This window comes from Aethalodelphis obliquidens, unplaced genomic scaffold, assembly GCF_003676395.1.
Source record: "Aethalodelphis obliquidens isolate GAN/ISIS:26980383/991018 unplaced genomic scaffold, ASM367639v1 scaffold23, whole genome shotgun sequence".
NCBI classification, from domain to species: Eukaryota; Metazoa; Chordata; class Mammalia; order Artiodactyla; family Delphinidae; genus Aethalodelphis; species Aethalodelphis obliquidens.
The window spans coordinates 8,493,064-8,509,614 of record NW_020837967.1 but is presented as its reverse complement, the minus strand read 5'-3'; the positions used below and the strand labels follow the sequence as shown (position 1 = coordinate 8,509,614).

At 44.3% G+C, this 16,551-nt stretch overlaps 1 protein-coding gene across 2 annotated transcripts in view; it reads left to right on the top strand.

The window, feature by feature from the left end:
* The window catches only part of APBB1IP (amyloid beta precursor protein binding family B member 1 interacting protein), a 103,463-nt gene that overhangs the window by 59,276 nt on the left and 27,636 nt on the right, over positions 1 to 16,551 (top strand). For both annotated transcript variants that reach the window (XM_027121673.1, XM_027121674.1), the window contains exons 8-9: positions 1,164 to 1,285; positions 14,020 to 14,106. In XM_027121673.1, the coding sequence (XP_026977474.1) occupies positions 1,164 to 1,285; positions 14,020 to 14,106 (209 nt within the window). The remainder of the gene's footprint in view (positions 1 to 1,163; positions 1,286 to 14,019; positions 14,107 to 16,551) is intronic.

The following is a 16,551-nucleotide window of genomic DNA, read 5'->3' as shown; positions in this document are numbered from 1 at the left end:
AGTCCCAGTTCCAGCAATTGGCTGTACTCCAAAAAACCTGTGAGTTTGCTTTATTATGGGTTTTGGTCTATTGCGAAGAAGAGTTTGGTTCAAGGCTATCAAGACTCCCCCTACATCACTTCCCTTAGGTCAGGTTCAATGCTTGCCTCTTCATTTATCTGTGGCAGATACTCGGATTGGAGCAGGTGGCCAGACCTTGGGGAATGTAAGCATTATTGCTGCTCCTTCTCTAGCAGATCCAAAAGGGAAAGAAAGTGACAGGAGGATACTTCTTACCGCATGATTAGCAAGCTGAGCAGATGGTCGGAGAGCCTGGGTGTCTGTCAGCCGATGTCTCTTTAAAGTTTACTTCTTTATACTCTAGGGTAACTCTGCCGCGGGCCTCACATCACTGCCCGCTCACTCAATGTCTGACACTTTGTCTAGCGGAAGAGGCTCAGCCCCGAAGAGCAAAGGACAGTGGATAGACGTTGATTGAGTTTTTTTAAAAAGCTAAAAAGCAATTAAAGAAATACTCTTGTTACTTCTCATTCTTAATACCACTCATAGAACAATTGTCTCCTGGGAGAGCCTGTTGGAATACAGAAATACATGTTTTAGAAGATTTGGGTACACATCTTTCTGGAGGAAATGGTCTGCACAGAAATAACCTCTTGAAGTTTTCTTCAACTCTGTGAGTCAAATAGAGAATTGAAAGCTCTCTAAAGGAAGGTTTAGGGTTGGTTCCGAAATACATTGTTTTTTAGCATTTTAGGGAGTGATGTTTTATAGTACTCATCACTTATCCCACAATTTCTCACAATTTCATTCAAAGTTGTTTACCCAATTATTGCTTAATTGGCCTCCTTCCATATAGGATGTTACGTCCACCTGGGGCTATTTAAAATAGTCAAAAATTCTAACATGAAATAAAGAGCAATGGCTGACCATTATCGCTACATTGTAGGTTCATCTGCCATGTTTTTAATGGAAAATAAGTTGAAGACCTGAGACTGAAGAATACACATAATAGAGATGTTACAATGTGACATCATGTAAGAATTAGGAATTTCTAGAAACTGATGAGAAGTATGAAGCATTGTGTTAACTCAACACCAGCTTATTTCTCTGTTGGAAACGCTGATGTCTTGGGTCTGAAAGAATGCTTTTCCTTGTTTTATCAGAAAGGTTTTTTGAAGACCATGAAAATGTTGTTGAAGTCTTATCAGACTGGACAAGAGACACAGAAAATAAAGTGCTGTTTTTGGAGAAGGAGGAAAAATACGCTGTATTTAAAAACCCCCAGGTAAGATAACTTGTATATTGTTAAACCATATAAAATATCCATTTTTTAATGTCACCTGTGTACTCACCAGCTCATTCATCATCTCACAAAATATCACAAATGTATTCCTTTCAAAGAAACACAAACAACTCTTAGGCCATACGTAAACTAAGAGCCCCTTGAAGGATTCAGAGAGAAAATAATCCATTTTGTTTCTTTTGATTCAGCATCCAAAACATACCTCTTTGTTGACTTATCCTCCTCTTCTGTCCTTATAGCTCGTTGGCTACGTTAATCCAATATATGTGACGCACTCTGAGCCATTAACACTTCATAGTTTAAAGATACCCTGTTCTTTATTGTTCATATTTGGTGCTTATGGATGTTGGGATAAGTCAAGAGAGTGCCTAGAAAATGTACAACTCTACGTACAGTCTACAAAATAAAAAGTGTTGTTCTCCATGTTTGAAAAAGCTTCCTCAGATCATGCGTACAAGGATGTCCTAGACTTGTCCCATGGAAATCTCCAGCCAACTGTCTGCGCATGGCGGGCAGGGAAGTTTCCTCACACAAAGTTGCGTTCAAGCGCTCACCTGCGAAATCTGTTGGAGTTAACCAGGTGAAGAGTAGAGTAGAAGCGAGCATCCTAGGCGGGGTGTGTGTGCAAAGTCCGAGAAGAACGAGGGAAGTTCTTTTAGGTCATGGGAAATTGTACAGCTGGACCACGAGGAGGAGGTAGGGACAGGGGTGACAGTGCATTCAGATAAATTGTGGAAAAGAAACTGATAGAAATAGCATATTGGGGGCTTCCCTGGTGGCGCAGTGGTTAAGAATCCACCTGCCAACGTAGGGGACATGGGTTTGAGCCCTGGTCCAGGAAGATCCCACATGCTGCGGAGCAACTAAGCCCGTGTGCCACAACTACTGAGCCTGCGCTCTACAGCCTGCAAGCCACTACTACTGAGCCTGTGTACCACAACTACTGAAGCCCACGTGACTAGAGCCCGTGCTCCGCAACAAGAGAAGCCACTGCAATGAGAAGTCTGCGCACTGCAACGAAGAGTAGCCCCTGATCGCCGCAACTAGAGAAAGCCTGCACACAGCAACAAAGACCCAATGCACCCAAAAAAATAAAAATAAATTAAAATTAAAAAAAAGAAATAGCATATTGGTTAAAATAAAAGCAGGTCAGAAATGAATGTTTCCAATCACCAGTTCATGCAATCATGATTGTAAGGGGTTCGTTTAAAATATATTTTCAGGCTGTTACTCAGTTTTTAACATTTTGGGGTTTTTGGCTGTGTTGGGTCTTCACTGCTGCACCCGGGCTTTCTCTCTGGTTGTGGAAGCAGGGGCTACTCTTTGTTGCAGTGCGTGGGCTTCTCATTTTGCGGTGTCTTCTCTTGTTTTGTGGTGGCTTCTCTTGTTGCCTAGCACAGGCTCTAAGCTCACGGGCTTCAGTAGCTGCAGCACATGGGCTCAGTAGTTGTGGCGCACAGGCTTAGTTGCTCTGCAGCATGTGGGATCTTCCTGGACCAGGGATCGAACCCGTGTCCCCTGCGTTGGCAGGTGGATCCTTAACCACTGTGCCACCAGGGAAGTTCCAACATTTTGTTATTTTTCTCTTCTCAAAGAACCAGTTTTTAGTTTCATTGATCTTTGCTATTGTTTTCTTCATCTCTATTTCGTTTATTTCTGCTCTGATCTTTATGATTTCTTTCCTTCTACTAACTTTGGATTTTGTTAGTTCTTCTTTCTCTAGTTGCTTTAGGTATAAGGTTAGGTTGTTTATTCGAGATTTTTCTTGTTTCAACATTTTGCTGTTTTTAAAAACCCAGCCTCAACCACTCATGCCTACTTTGCCTGTTTAGCTATATTCTATATTTCTCTTATATGAAGCTGCATTTTCTTGCCACTATGGGATTCATTCAACTTTGTGGTCATGATTGAGGGGCATGGAGCGTGCCCCACTCTCTGTGGGTGGAAGAGCTCAAGTCTAGGGTTCGTTCTTGCAGAAAAATGATTTATGGAAGTAGGGATAGTGAGTGAATTGTCATCTGCAGAAGCTTATTAGATGACAGAAGATTCTGAAGCCGCTGACAGTGTTCCAGGGTATTGTTCACTGCATTCAGCCTATAGTGTGTTGCGTTTATTCCCAGCATCCCAGTGCCAGTGAGAGCCGGTGGAGGTCCAACCCCGCTTAGGACTCACGGATGCTGGAACAGATCCTGGTCTTCCTGGCCGGCAGCCATGGCATCAGGCCATTGATTTACACTCACTTCACTCTCTAGTACTTTGCCACAAGCCCCAAAGCTTTAGGAATAGATGCCAAACAAGCATAATTGTCTAAGAATCAAATAGAGATAAAATTTAAAAACTGAAAAAGTCTGAAAAATGGTCCCAAAGGCTTGAAGATGCATAAAAACTAAGCACTACTAAATACTTAGTGCATCCGAATCACTAAGACCTGAAAAACAAGTGGTGGGGGAGATTTTGAATCAACGTGTTGTTTCTGCTGTGATTTTGTTCTTGATCAAATTGTTTTTTAACAAAATCATGTGGTCCTAGCAAGACCTCCTTTGGACTGGAGAGCAGCAGGAACAAGATGATCAAGGGCTTTGTAGATCGTGTTAAAGACACTGGGCTTCGTCCTGAGGCTTGCAGGGAGCCGTTGAAGGGTGTTGAGTTGAGGGAAGATCAGTGTGATTGCACAGCAGAGAATGGATTTGGAGAAAGTAAAAGTGGCAGCTGCCATGTGATGGAGAGGTGGTTACAGAAGCCCAGAAAGAACAGATAACGATGGACTGAAGGGCATTGGGAGAGACTCAGGAGGTAATGGAATTTTGCAGAATATGGTGACCGCTTGGATGCTGGTATAGTAAGGAGGCATAGAAGCAGACATGGATGACACTGATTCCCCGCTCGGGAATTAGATAGATCCTGATGCCCTTCCCTTCGGTAGGAAGCATGAGAAGAGAAATAGGTTGGGATATAAACATGATGAACTAGATTTTAAACATTGCTGAGTTTCTCCTTCTCCTTCAAAAAAAAATCTCATTTCACCCTCCATAAATTCAGCATGAAATGTACACATTTTTACTTTTGTGTTTTCTATCAGATGGGCAATATTTTACCTATAAATGTTACTAGAGACATGCTTCTAATTTTTTCCTTGTGTTGTTTTTCTCTTCTCATGAGATGAGTAAAAATCTTTCTACCTTTGACATCCCCATCTCACCTGTTCTCCAACTCCAAGGTATTTATTTACAAGGAAAAAGAGAATTGACTGGATTTTGGTCACTTTCCCAATATCCCCCCCAAACTTACCTTGCATTAAAGGACTTTCCTCTGTGATTGTAAAAAAACTTCTAGAGATGAAGATAGTGACAGGAACTGACTTCTATTAGATAGTATTGGTTCTAAGTTCTTAAGATATCAAACCTAAGAACTTTTTTTTTTCTAACTTTTATTTGCATTTATTTTTTGCGGCATTTATTCCCGGGCCAGAAGTTTCTGTTTCTTCAGTTTCTTCTAGGATATCTTTTTCTTCTGTGCAGCCTCCTCTTCTGGTTTAAGAACAATCTGTTCTTTTTCAGTAAGGCCCATCTCAGTGTGGCAGGGAGAGCTCGTGTATGGCTTGGTCTGACCACGAGCTCTGTAAGTCCTGCGTTGCATTGTGCGGGCTTTGTTCACCTGGATTTGCTCAATGACCAGAGAATCTACATCTACGCCCTTAAGTTCAGCCTTACTCTCTGCATTTTTGAGCATGCGCAGTAAAAATTCAGCACTTTTTTTGGGCCACCGACCCTGCGTCCAGCCCCACTGTTTGGCCTGGCCACACCTACCAACTCCGCCATTGTAACGACAGAATGGCACACGTTGCTTCTTTATAGTGACATCCTTCAGATACTTGGTGGCTTTTCGGATACGCACATACGTATTGGCCTGGGCAGTTTCACGAGTGTTCTTAAAGTGAGCACGAAGAGTTGAACCTCTTGATTTGCATGATTTTTGGGGTTTTCTGGATCAAGTGAATAGCAAACCATTTTTAGAGGTCACCTCAGGCCGCTTGCTGGAAAAGCCTAAGAACTTATTTTCATGGCAGTTTATAACAAAAGCTATGTTTTATCAAATGCAGAGGGATAAACTGATGATCCAGGGAAAGAGGGAAATTGCTAGAAACTATTAATAGCTACTCTATGCGAGGCTAGAAGCTTTGCAAGTATTATCTCCAATCTTTACAACTATAAGAAGGATATATTGCTATTCCTCTTTACAGATGAGAAAACTGAGATCAAAGATAGAAAGGAGGCCTTTGTTTGATCTTAAGACTCATTGGGGACTTTGATGAGTGGTTTCCATAGGTTGAGTCTTCTGTTCAGAGCTCTCAAGACTATAGGAAACCTGGAATGAAATTGGTAGTGACTGAGGATGTCCTCAGACAAGGTAAATTGAATACGGCTAGCAGGATGATACCACAAATGGAAACAACTGATTCAGAAGTTACTACACTGACTCAGTTTCCCACAATGAGAAGAAACTGATTGCCAGAGGCCCGGATCAGAATAAGCCCCCATTTATTCTTTTGCTGTCTCTGTAGAAGTGGATGAATAGGCCTGGCCTGGGCCACCATTCCTGAAGAACCGTGTGCTAACAGTCACATTGTTTTACATGGTAAATGACATCCTCTGCTCCCTTAGAGACCATGGTGCCTACTCTCATAGGTCTGCAGGTGTAGATCCCTGGAGTGCTTGAGAGTTCAGATTCTGTCTTTCTCCTTGGAATCTGCATTCATGACTCCAAAGTCAGTCTGTTCTTGGCCTCCCCATAGCCTGTTTGATACGTAAAATACGGATTAGTATTTGCAGCTTGACTGAGAAAGAGCTTCTGTGGCCCAGAGTATCAGTTCTTCTGGAAAATTACTAAACCATACAAAATTATGTAAAATTTCATGAAATTTTACAACACTGAAATCCTTAGTACTTAATAGGATTCTCTTACAAACTACTTACCTGCGGGGATAAGTCTAGGCAGGCGGCAGTAAAATGAATGCAAAGGGGGGTTTTGAGCTCAAATATTAGAAACAACCATCAGTAAAGATTTGGGGACATCAGTGGTGTGCTTTGCAGGCACACATGCAAAGCACCGCCTCCACCCATGACTTGAAAAGTGATGTTGTTCACCTGTGTCTCAAGTGTCACCTGCTGACTGTGTGGTCTTAGCAGGCTTTCTGATGACACCTGAATTCAGCGTTTCTATTTGTACAATGTGATACGGCTGTACTTCCCACCTCGCAAGGTTAAATCCAGCATGAAAACCGCTTGCAACATCGCAACGTTATATATAAAAGTCAAGTCATTTGATGCCAACCGAAATTCAGCGGTCACCTATAAGAAAAGATGAACTGAAGCATATTAAAAAAATGTAAGAGTTTATTTGAACAAAATTCGATTCGAATCCGGCAGAACCAAATCAGAAGTCTTTAGGAGCACTCCTCAGCTAAGAACCAGGGGAGAGACTTACAGAGAGAAGGTACAGAAACCAAGAAAGGAAATTATTTGATTGTAGCCTAGGTAACTGTTTGTGATCGGATGCCCTTAGGTTTCGGTTTTTTGTAACCTTGAGGCTCAGATTTGGGTTTGCTTACGTAGGCTGCCCGGCATTGGAGTCCCCGCAGTCCAGTGGCCTCCTTGTCTAATTAATTTAACAAAAGTTATCTGTAATAAGGTGACGGAGAGAAACCAGATCCTGCAAATTTGTGGACCAAAAGATGCTTAATTAGGAAGGAATTTCCCCAGGATGACTGGTCTATACTTAGAGAGGTAATAGCAGATCACTTCATTTTTATTTTTTTTAATTTTTTAAATTAAAAAAAATTTTTAACCCTTTTAAAAAAATTTATTTATTTTATTCATTTATTTTTGGCTGTGTTGCGTCTTCGTTGCTGTGTGAGGGCTTTCTCCAGTTGCGACAAGCGGGGGCCACTCCTTGTTGCGTGCACGGGCCTCTCATTGCGGTGGCTTCTCTCATTGCAGAGCACGGGCTCTAGGCGCGCGGGCCTCAGCAGTTGTGGCACAGGGACTCACACGGACTCAGTAGTTGTGGCACACATGCTCAGTAGTTGTGGCACACGCGCTTAGTTGCTGCACAGCATGTGGGATCTTCCCGGACCAGGGCTTGAACCCATGTCCCCTGCATTGGCAGGCGGATTCTTAAGCACTGGGCCACCAGGGAAGTCCCACATCACCTCATTTTTAAAGGAGGAAAAGCAGAGTCATGAATTCTCCTGCTGGCTGCTGTTACACCCCACCCATTGAAGAGCTACTTTGGGACATCACTGGTTTAGCTTCATGCGCAAGAGGAAGGAACCACATAGGAGTCTCATTCGTGAACCTTGAAGAGGATCCAAGACTATCAGTGGTTCTTCAGAGCTACTGCTGACTCCTGGGTGTGCAGACATTGCCATAACTGGCACTGGGGATCGCTTGGTCATGAGACACTGCTCTACCTGGAACTTTTTAACATGATTCTTGAAAGGATACAGAGGCATCTCATGGAAGCATGACCAGGCTTCTTGGGCTGGCACTGGAAAGGAATATTGTGGGGACCACAGTCGAGAGCATCTTTGCTCCGGATCTCCCTCGGACCTCTAGCTCCTGTCCCTCTGTCCCTCCACAAGCTGTGTCCTCGCCCTCCTTCTCAGTGACCCCCTTACTCTCTTCCCACACAGCCCCTTATGGCTGACCTCTATGAAGGCTGCCTCTATGAATGAAGATCAAACTTTTGTGCTTGCAAACCCCCTAGAACAAGTTTGAGAAGTGATGTACCGCCTCACACATTTGTATGTTGACATGCAAAACAATGTTTCAGAACTTTGCATCGCAAGTTTGAATAGATGCTGAGGATGCAGTGTCCAGCATGTTATCAGTTCTGGCATTTTAATAAGCCAGCCAGTGGAACCGAAATGCAGTTCCACGGCCATTAGCCAGTGGGACCGAAATGCAGTTCCACGCCATTTGATTCCCGGCAGCATCCATTTACAAAGCACACGAGTAAGCTTTTTTTTTAATAGACTACTTTTTAACATAAATTAACTAATTTATTTTTGGCTGCGTTGGGTCTTCGTTGCTGTGTGCAGGCTTTCTCTAGTTGCGGCGAGGGGGGCTACTCTTTGTTGTGGTGCGTGGGCTTCTCACCGTGATGGCTTCTCTTGTTGCGGAGCACGGGCTCTAAGCATGCAGGCTTCAGTAGTTGTGGCGCATGGGCTCACTAGTTGTGGCTTGCGTGCTCTAGAGCACAGGCTCAGTAGTTGGGGCACGTGGGCTTAGTTGCTCCACAGCATGTGGGATCTTCCTGCACCAGGGCTCGAACCTGTGTCCCCTGCATTGGCAGGCGGATTCTTAACCACTGTGCCATGAGGGAAGTCCAGATAATAGACTATTTTTAAGAGCAGTTTTAGGTTCACAGTGTAGGGGAATAGAAATACCCTGAGGTTAGGGGCAGAGTAGGGACCCTCTAAAGCATGGGGTTAGGACAGGGACCCTTTTGCCCACGTGGTCCCGCCTCTTTGGGGTAAAGTAGGTTGGGGCAGTAGAACCTTACTGTCCTAATTAAAGCAACTTTGTTGACGAAGCAGCTGAGCTTCTCCTAGTTTCTCAGTCTGGTTGGCGTTAGGAAAGTTCCTCTTCCCAGTTGACTGTAATCACAGGGTGGTCTGCTCATCCTAAAAGAGTGCCAGATGTTCAGATGAACAAATGAAACTCAGCCGTAACCCAAAGAGTTTTGTTTTCCCAGCTGCGTTGACATACAGCTCCCACTGGCAAAGACCAGTGGGGGCCTGAAACCAAAAGAGATGCGTGAGGCCTGAGGTCTGTGTCTGGAGAGGGAGACAAACCCTGGTGTTAACATTAGCTGTTCTTCTTGCTAGGAGCCCGAAGAATCTCTTTCAGAGAAGGTATTGGGAAAACGTATTAACGTAAGGTCGCCTGCTTGCTGTACTGCTGTTCCTTTCTTTTAGTAACATCCTTTGTGTTTCTGACTTCAAAATTAATATCAGTTTATTGGAAAAAAACCTGAAAAGTAGAAGAAAGGAAAGTTAAATCATCCACACACTCCAGCAATCATCACTATTGATATTTCAGGCAATTTTCATTCCGTTTGTTGTTTCTTAACCAAAATTTGGTGGTGGTGATGGTTTATTTGGTTGCACAAGTGAGGAGCAGAGAGAGAACCACAATGTCACACTTCCCCTCGGGTGTAGAAGGGTACCAGCCACTGTGGGGGAAAATGACCTCATGGCGTCCCTCCTCTTTTCCAACCTCCCTGTCCTGCCAAGGTTCATCTCTGACCATCCGGGACCAGGCCCAGCTGGAAGGAAAATCATACAGGCGTCACATTTACGGCCTCCAGGAGAGGCTCCTATTTTAAAAGAAAGTCTGCTCTTGACTTCAGTGCCCCAGAGCCCCTGAGCAACCAGTGTGGGTATGTGTATCAGTCAGGGTTGGAGACATGAACACAACCTCAGAATCCCAGTGGCTTAGAGTAGCAGGTATTTCCTCTGTCTGGGGCCTGCAGGTCATCGGGTCCTCTGTCCACGGCTCCAGAATGTGCGTCAGATCCAGGGAGTTCCACGTGCCTCTTCTCGTCCTCGGACCAGCAGCCACCTTGACACACTCTCCTGGTGAAAGGCGAGCGCGCCGGAGAATGAGTGGAAACACACAATGCCGCCTCTCAGGTCCTCTGCTCAGATGGAGGCGCTGTCCCTTCCACCCACGTTCTGTTGGCCGAAGCAAGTCACGTGGCCAGACCCAACATAGGGGGGCAAGGAAATGAGCTCCGGCCATTCTCGGGGGAGGCACTGCACAGTCATCACTAGATGACGGGCATCGGTGAATTCTGACCCAGGGCGGAAGAGAAGAATTGGGAGTGATGGTCAGGTCTTCATCAGGTGTACCCCAGCTCTAGCCAGGCTGCTTGTTCACGGGTGCTCCAAAGGCACCCAGTATTTTTTTTAAATTGAAGTATAGTTCATTTATAGTGTTGTGTTAGTTTCAAGTGTACAGCAAAGTGATTCAGTTATACATACATAGGTACTTATATTTTTTCAGATTATTTTCCATTATAGGTTATTATAAGATGTTGAGTAGAGTTCCCTGTGCTATACAGTAGGTCCTTGTTGTTTACCTATTTTATAGATAGTTCTGTGTGGATGTTAATCCCAGACTACTACTTTATCTGTCCCACTCAGCCCCCCATCCCCTTTAGTAACCATACGTTTGTTTTCTATGTCTGTGAGTCTATTTCTGTTTTGTAAATAAGTTCATTTGTATCCTTTTCTTTAGATTCCACAAATAAGTGATATCATATGGTATTTGCCTTTCTCTGTCTGACTTACTTCACTTAGTATGATAATCTCTAGGTCCATCCATGTTGTTGCAGATGGCATTATTTCATTCTTTTGATGGCTGAGTCGTATTCTATTGTATAAATATATATCACATCTTTATCCATTCATCTGTCGACGGACATTTAGGTTGCTTCAAAGAGCCCCAATATTTATCTAACTCTGGGCCTTTTTACATGCTTTTCCTCCTGCCCTGCACGCTCTCTTTATTCCTTTTTCCCTACCTGAATATGAACATCTTTCAAGGCAAAGTTCCAACTTTGACCTCCTCTGTAAGTCTTAATCATCTCGGTTCACAGTGAGTTCTTCCTCTCTGAAAACCTATAGAACTTAGCTCATTTTGCATTTATGCAGTGTCTTATATGGTTCCCCCATCTACAGATATATAGCCGTCTACTTATATTTATGTTTTCAGTGTGATAGAAAGATTCTTAAGAACAGTGATATTTTACATGCAAAGGGCACTCACAAATATTTACTCGTGGATTGATAAATGTTTGTTTGATTTACTCTTTATTCCAGAAAGGCGATATTAAAAATGTAACATATTTGCTGTTTCTGTCCTATCCTGCTGCTCTCAAATCTTGCATTTTCAGAAGCTGTGAGAAAAAGAGGCAGGCTGTCACTGAAAGTCTCATTTCCCATTTTAAAGTTCCCTTATTGTTCCTCTCAGATTGTCCCCAACAGATAATTAACTTTTGAATTCTGCTGCTTGCTACAGAGCACTCCAAATTCTTACCCAAGAGCAATCCGTCCTTTCTAAGGACTGCCCTGCGTGATCTCCAGCTTGGATTTTCTTTGTGCTTTTTGCATTTTCATTAAAACAAAAACACAATATAGCACTATCACTTGGAAGGGGAAAAAAAAGGTATTCAGAAGCCGAAAAAGTGAGAGGGGTCTCAGAGGAGACACGGCTACGTCCTGACCCTCCACGATAACTTCATAAAATGAGACCCTTCGTGTTTAGAAAGGCTCTTCCTTCATTTATCCTGCAGAGGGCGACACGTGCCCTCCTTTTCCCAGATGATGATGAAACACACATGCCCTGGAGTCTCCTTCACGGTCTCTGTCCATTCTTTCAACTCATACAGGCTCACACTTTTTCTAGGGCCCGAAAGCAAGTGTGCTTGCTAGGAGCACACTCTGCATTCACTCTCAACTAGGTCATCACTTTTTGTTTGTTTGTTTTTGGCAAAATACACATAAAATACACATAGAATTTACCATTTTAACCACTTTTAAGTGTGCAGTTCAGTGGTATTAAGCCCATCCACACTGTCATACTCGGTTCTCTCCTATGGTGTTTAGAGCATTTTAATGCTCAGAAAAGTCATGAAAAACTCAAAGCTCTGACACTAATTGTCCTCGGGCAAATCACTTAATCCTTCTGTTTCCTTAGCTGTGAAACAGCAATCGCACCTACACTGTGGAGTTCCTGTGAGGATGAAATGACAAGCATACCTGTAAGGCCTCAGTGTAGAGTTCTGGCAGGTGGCATACGTTACATATTACATTAGTCACCGTCCTCAAGCCAAACACATAAAATTAGAATCGTTTCCAAACCCCATAGAGTAATCACACTATGCTGTCCTTTCAAATAACACGTAAAAGTTTCTTTAAAAACATATTAGGGGGCTTCCCTGGTGGCGCAGTGGTTGGGAGTCCACCTGCCGATGCAGGGGACACGGGTTCGTGCCCCGGTCCGGGAAGATCCCACATACCGCAGAGCGGCTGGGCCCGTGAGCCATGGCCGCTGAGCCTGCGCGTCCGGAGCCTGTGCTCCGCAACAGGAGAGGCCACAACAGTGAGAGGCCCACGTACAGCAAAAAAAAAGAAAAAAAAAAACATATTAAAAGATAATTCAATAAGAATTATGGAAGGAGTTGTACTTGATTTATTTCCTCTGTTTAAGTTAGCAAGTTGCCATTGTTATGCACTGTATTTCTAGGAGATCTCCTAATTCTGCAAATTTTATTTGCCTGCGGTCTGCTTCCTCTCTGTCCAATACACTCTGTTCTCAAACTTCAGTGTAAGTAAAAATCATCCAGGAAGTGTGTTGGAGTGTAGATTCCCAGGCCCCCTGAGATTCTGGTTCCGTAGGTTGGGAGCCCAGGAACATGCATTTCATGGAGCATCAAGGTGGTCTGGGGATCACACTTGGAGAAACACTCCCGTCGTGTCAATAAACATTTGTGTTTAGACTCAGGAGGGTCCTTAATTTAGTCACTATGCACCATGAGTATATGTTCTAGTTTTAATACATTTTTTTCAGGCACTATTTTACAAACTCTACATTTCCACATAAAAGTGCTAAATACTTTGACTGTGGCAGTGGTCACGCCTGACACAATCCACAAACAGATGTTCCAAAGAGGTAATCACGGGAGAGGGCGAGGGTCCTGCTTCCCTGAGTCGGGAGCTGCTGGAATTAGAGTAGGTTTAGTCTCTCTGCCCTTGAACTTCACTGACCTTCAATTTCATGAGTAGTGTGGTGTGGTGGTAAGGGCACACACATCATACACACTCAGCCCCTGGTGTTCATTCAGGGTGCAGTGCCCTAGCTGTTTAACCTTGCTGAGCCTCGGTTTCCTAACCTGTAAAATGGGGGCACTGTCGTTTATCTCAGAGCCTTGCTGTTAGGATTGGGGGTGATGTTTGCAAAGCGTCTGGCTGAGGATCTGGCATGTAATAGGTACTCCCCCAAATCGTGAGTGCTTCTAAACTGTGGTCTGTCTTTCTTTTGCTAAGCTGGTTCTCTTTCCAGAAATGCCCTTTCTGCTTCTCTCTGTCCTTAGAAGTTGCCAAGTAGCAAACTTCATGTTGTGATTGACCCACGTCGTTTTTAAAAATTAAAATTAGTTGCCAACGCTTATAAAAATCCACATTTCATGCTTCTCTAGATAAGCCAGAATCTCTAGTCCTCAAGGCCTTGGGATCCTACGTGGTGATCAAAGGCCTGGGACATGGGACACGGGCTCTACCATCCTCCGGTTCTGGGCTCTTCTAAGGGCACTGGGGTCTCCCAGCTTCCAGCATTTGACTCATGTTCTAGACCATGGAATTTAACAGTTAAATGACATTGTATCCTTTGCTGGTGGTCTCTCTCTTTGCTTGTTTCTTCATTGAATGTGCACTCTGGGAGGAAGGGAAGGTGTTACTTCTGGCCAGTGGAGCAGTGGTCAGCACTTAGCAAGTCCCTCCATAAGCACTTGATTGACAGAGACCATACACTGTGGTCGACAGTTTACTTCCTCCAGGTATGTCTCCTCTCTCCAGCAAGACCGCGAGTTCCGTGCAGTGGCTACCATGGTAATGAACACTTACTGATCTGACCTTTTACTATTTTATTTAGAATTTTTACTTGGATAACAGAGGAAAAAAAGAAAGCAAGGAAACAAATGAGAAAATGAATGCGAAGAACAAGGAGTCCTTGCTTGAGGTATGTTTAATTTTGTAGAGTAGAATAAAAGAGAGTTAAGTGTATTTTTAAATTATTTGCTTCTCAGAACAATGGGCAATTCTGAGACACACTGAAATTTTAACTTGGGGTCTTAAAATCAAATCATTACTAAATTATAGCGATTTAGACAATTAAACTGGTTCTTGGAGTCAGTTGTTAAAAAGTTTTGCTTTCGACAATATATTTTACTCTTCATGAAGTTGGATTCGTAATTCTTGACTAAAAGACATGAATCCACATAAAACTCATCTCTGACCATATATTTCATTGCTTATGTGCTCCACAGTCAGGCGTGACTTCTTTGCAGTGAATTCTAAGGTGCCCTTCCAGCAGCCAGGTGTGGTAGAAAGTGTGAGATTGCAGTTAAGAGATCTGAACCGAGCTTGCCTCTGCCTGTTGAAGGTCATGTGTTATTGGGCAAGTCCAAGAACCTTGGTTTCCTGTATTGTATTGAATTATTACAAAGACTTAGGGAGGCAGTGGAAACACAGCATGTAAAGTACGGTACACATGTCTGGATTATCACTTACAGGGCTGTGTTCCAGAAGTTCATTTGACGGTTGATTTTCTGAAACTTCTAATGAGTTTTCACACAGCAACTTTGCTCACAATCGAGGCTCTGTTCCCCGACCCTAATGCAGATGCACGCCAGATCACAAATGGGCACAGGAGCCCCAGACAGATTTTTGTTGTCCCCGACAACATGTTGACCTTTTCTTGAGTTAGGAGATTTGGGGCTTCTCTTGAAAACTCAGAAGACCTGTTGACACCTTGGCCCACATTCCCATCTGGAGCCAATTCACTGATGCTAAAGGGCACCCTCTCCCAGGTACCAAGGCCTGCCCAGACCCCTGCACAGGGTTCTAGCCCTGCCGGCGCTCCCAGCCCTGTTCCCGATGGAGCAGGCCCTACAACCTTGCTGCCATGCACTCCCAAGGTCCTGGAGACAGGCTACAAGTTTTGGTTCCTGGGACCAAGAACACAGTGGGTATTTCCCAGGGAGGCCAACGGTGGGAGTGGGGACATTCTTTCTGCATTTATCAAAGAGTCTCCAGGTTGAGTTGAGGGAGGTAAAGCACCAGGCATCCCCAGCAGCAGGGAGATGCAGGTTCTGAGCATCCCCAGCAGTGATGGACACAGACAGACATGGAAGGGGAGGGAGCAGTTTCCTGACACAGCCCTTGGCCGTTAATCAGTGCTTATTGCATCAGCAGCTGTCTGTAAATCAAGGACTGGTTGTGCCTTGGTTTATACAATTGCCTGAATAGGTCTTGTTGGAAGAGACTTCAGCAGTTTTTCAAAAGCCGGATGGGAAAGAAAATACAAAGCATGTTATGCTGTGAAAAAGCAGCATTATCCTGCTTTCGAACTTGGACCCCAAATCTGCTTGAATTTAAGAGATCATTGAAGGGCTCTCGCGTCCCCCGCGCATGCCCGGGCGCCTCGGAGCCCCTGTGGTCGGGCCCCAGCCCGGGGTCTCCCACCACACGCGAGGCCAGATGTGGAGGCGCAGCTTGGAAAACCGGGACGAGAAGCGTTTTGTGCCAGATCGCTGCTGCTTATGTGCGGAGACAGAGCAGACCTCCTGGGGAATGACATCAACGCGTGAGCCTCTATGGAGACCCCAAATTTAAAGCAGGGCCTGAAAAACTTGGCTGATGAGTTTGCCAAACTTCAGGATTATCGACAAGCAGAGGCTGAAAGACTTGAAGCCGAAGTAGTCGAACCTTTGCAAGCTTCTGGAAGTGGAAGGGAGCAGGACCCTGTGCCCCCCATGTCCTCAGCCTGCCTTTTGTCTGTGGAAAAACATTAGCCAAAGAATAAGCTTAATCCGAGAAGTGAGAAAATGCAGAAACAAAGGAAAACAGTCAAAGGAGACCAAATAATAATAGTTGAGTCATTAAGCAAAGTCAAGGACCTTCGGTTCCTCCTCAAGGGCCATAGATCACATTCTGCGCCATATCCTGTGAGCTGTCTTATAGGTACTGAAAACCCCACCAGGTGGAAGAAGTTAACTACATGATGACCAGACTGTAGTCATGACATAAGCTGCCACAATTCCGAGAATCGGCCTCAAAGAAATGAAAACAAACCAACCCTGGAACTAAAGATTAACTGTACCTAAAACAATCAAGATGACGCTGATCAGACCACCGATGATCAATGTCAAGATGACGGTCAGAGCTGACTGTGCTGCTTCTGCATGTAGCCCCCTCCCTCCACCTATAAAAGCTCTTGCCCTCTGACTGTCAGTGGGGGGAGTCGGCCTTTGGATAGGCGTCCGCCCTCCCCACCGGTTGCCGGCATTCAAAATAAAGCAAACTTTCCTTTCCACCAGACTGGCCTCTTTATAATGACTTTTGAGCAGCAAGCAGCTGGACCCCACTTTCGGTTACGGAACCACTGTAAAAATGAAACCAGATG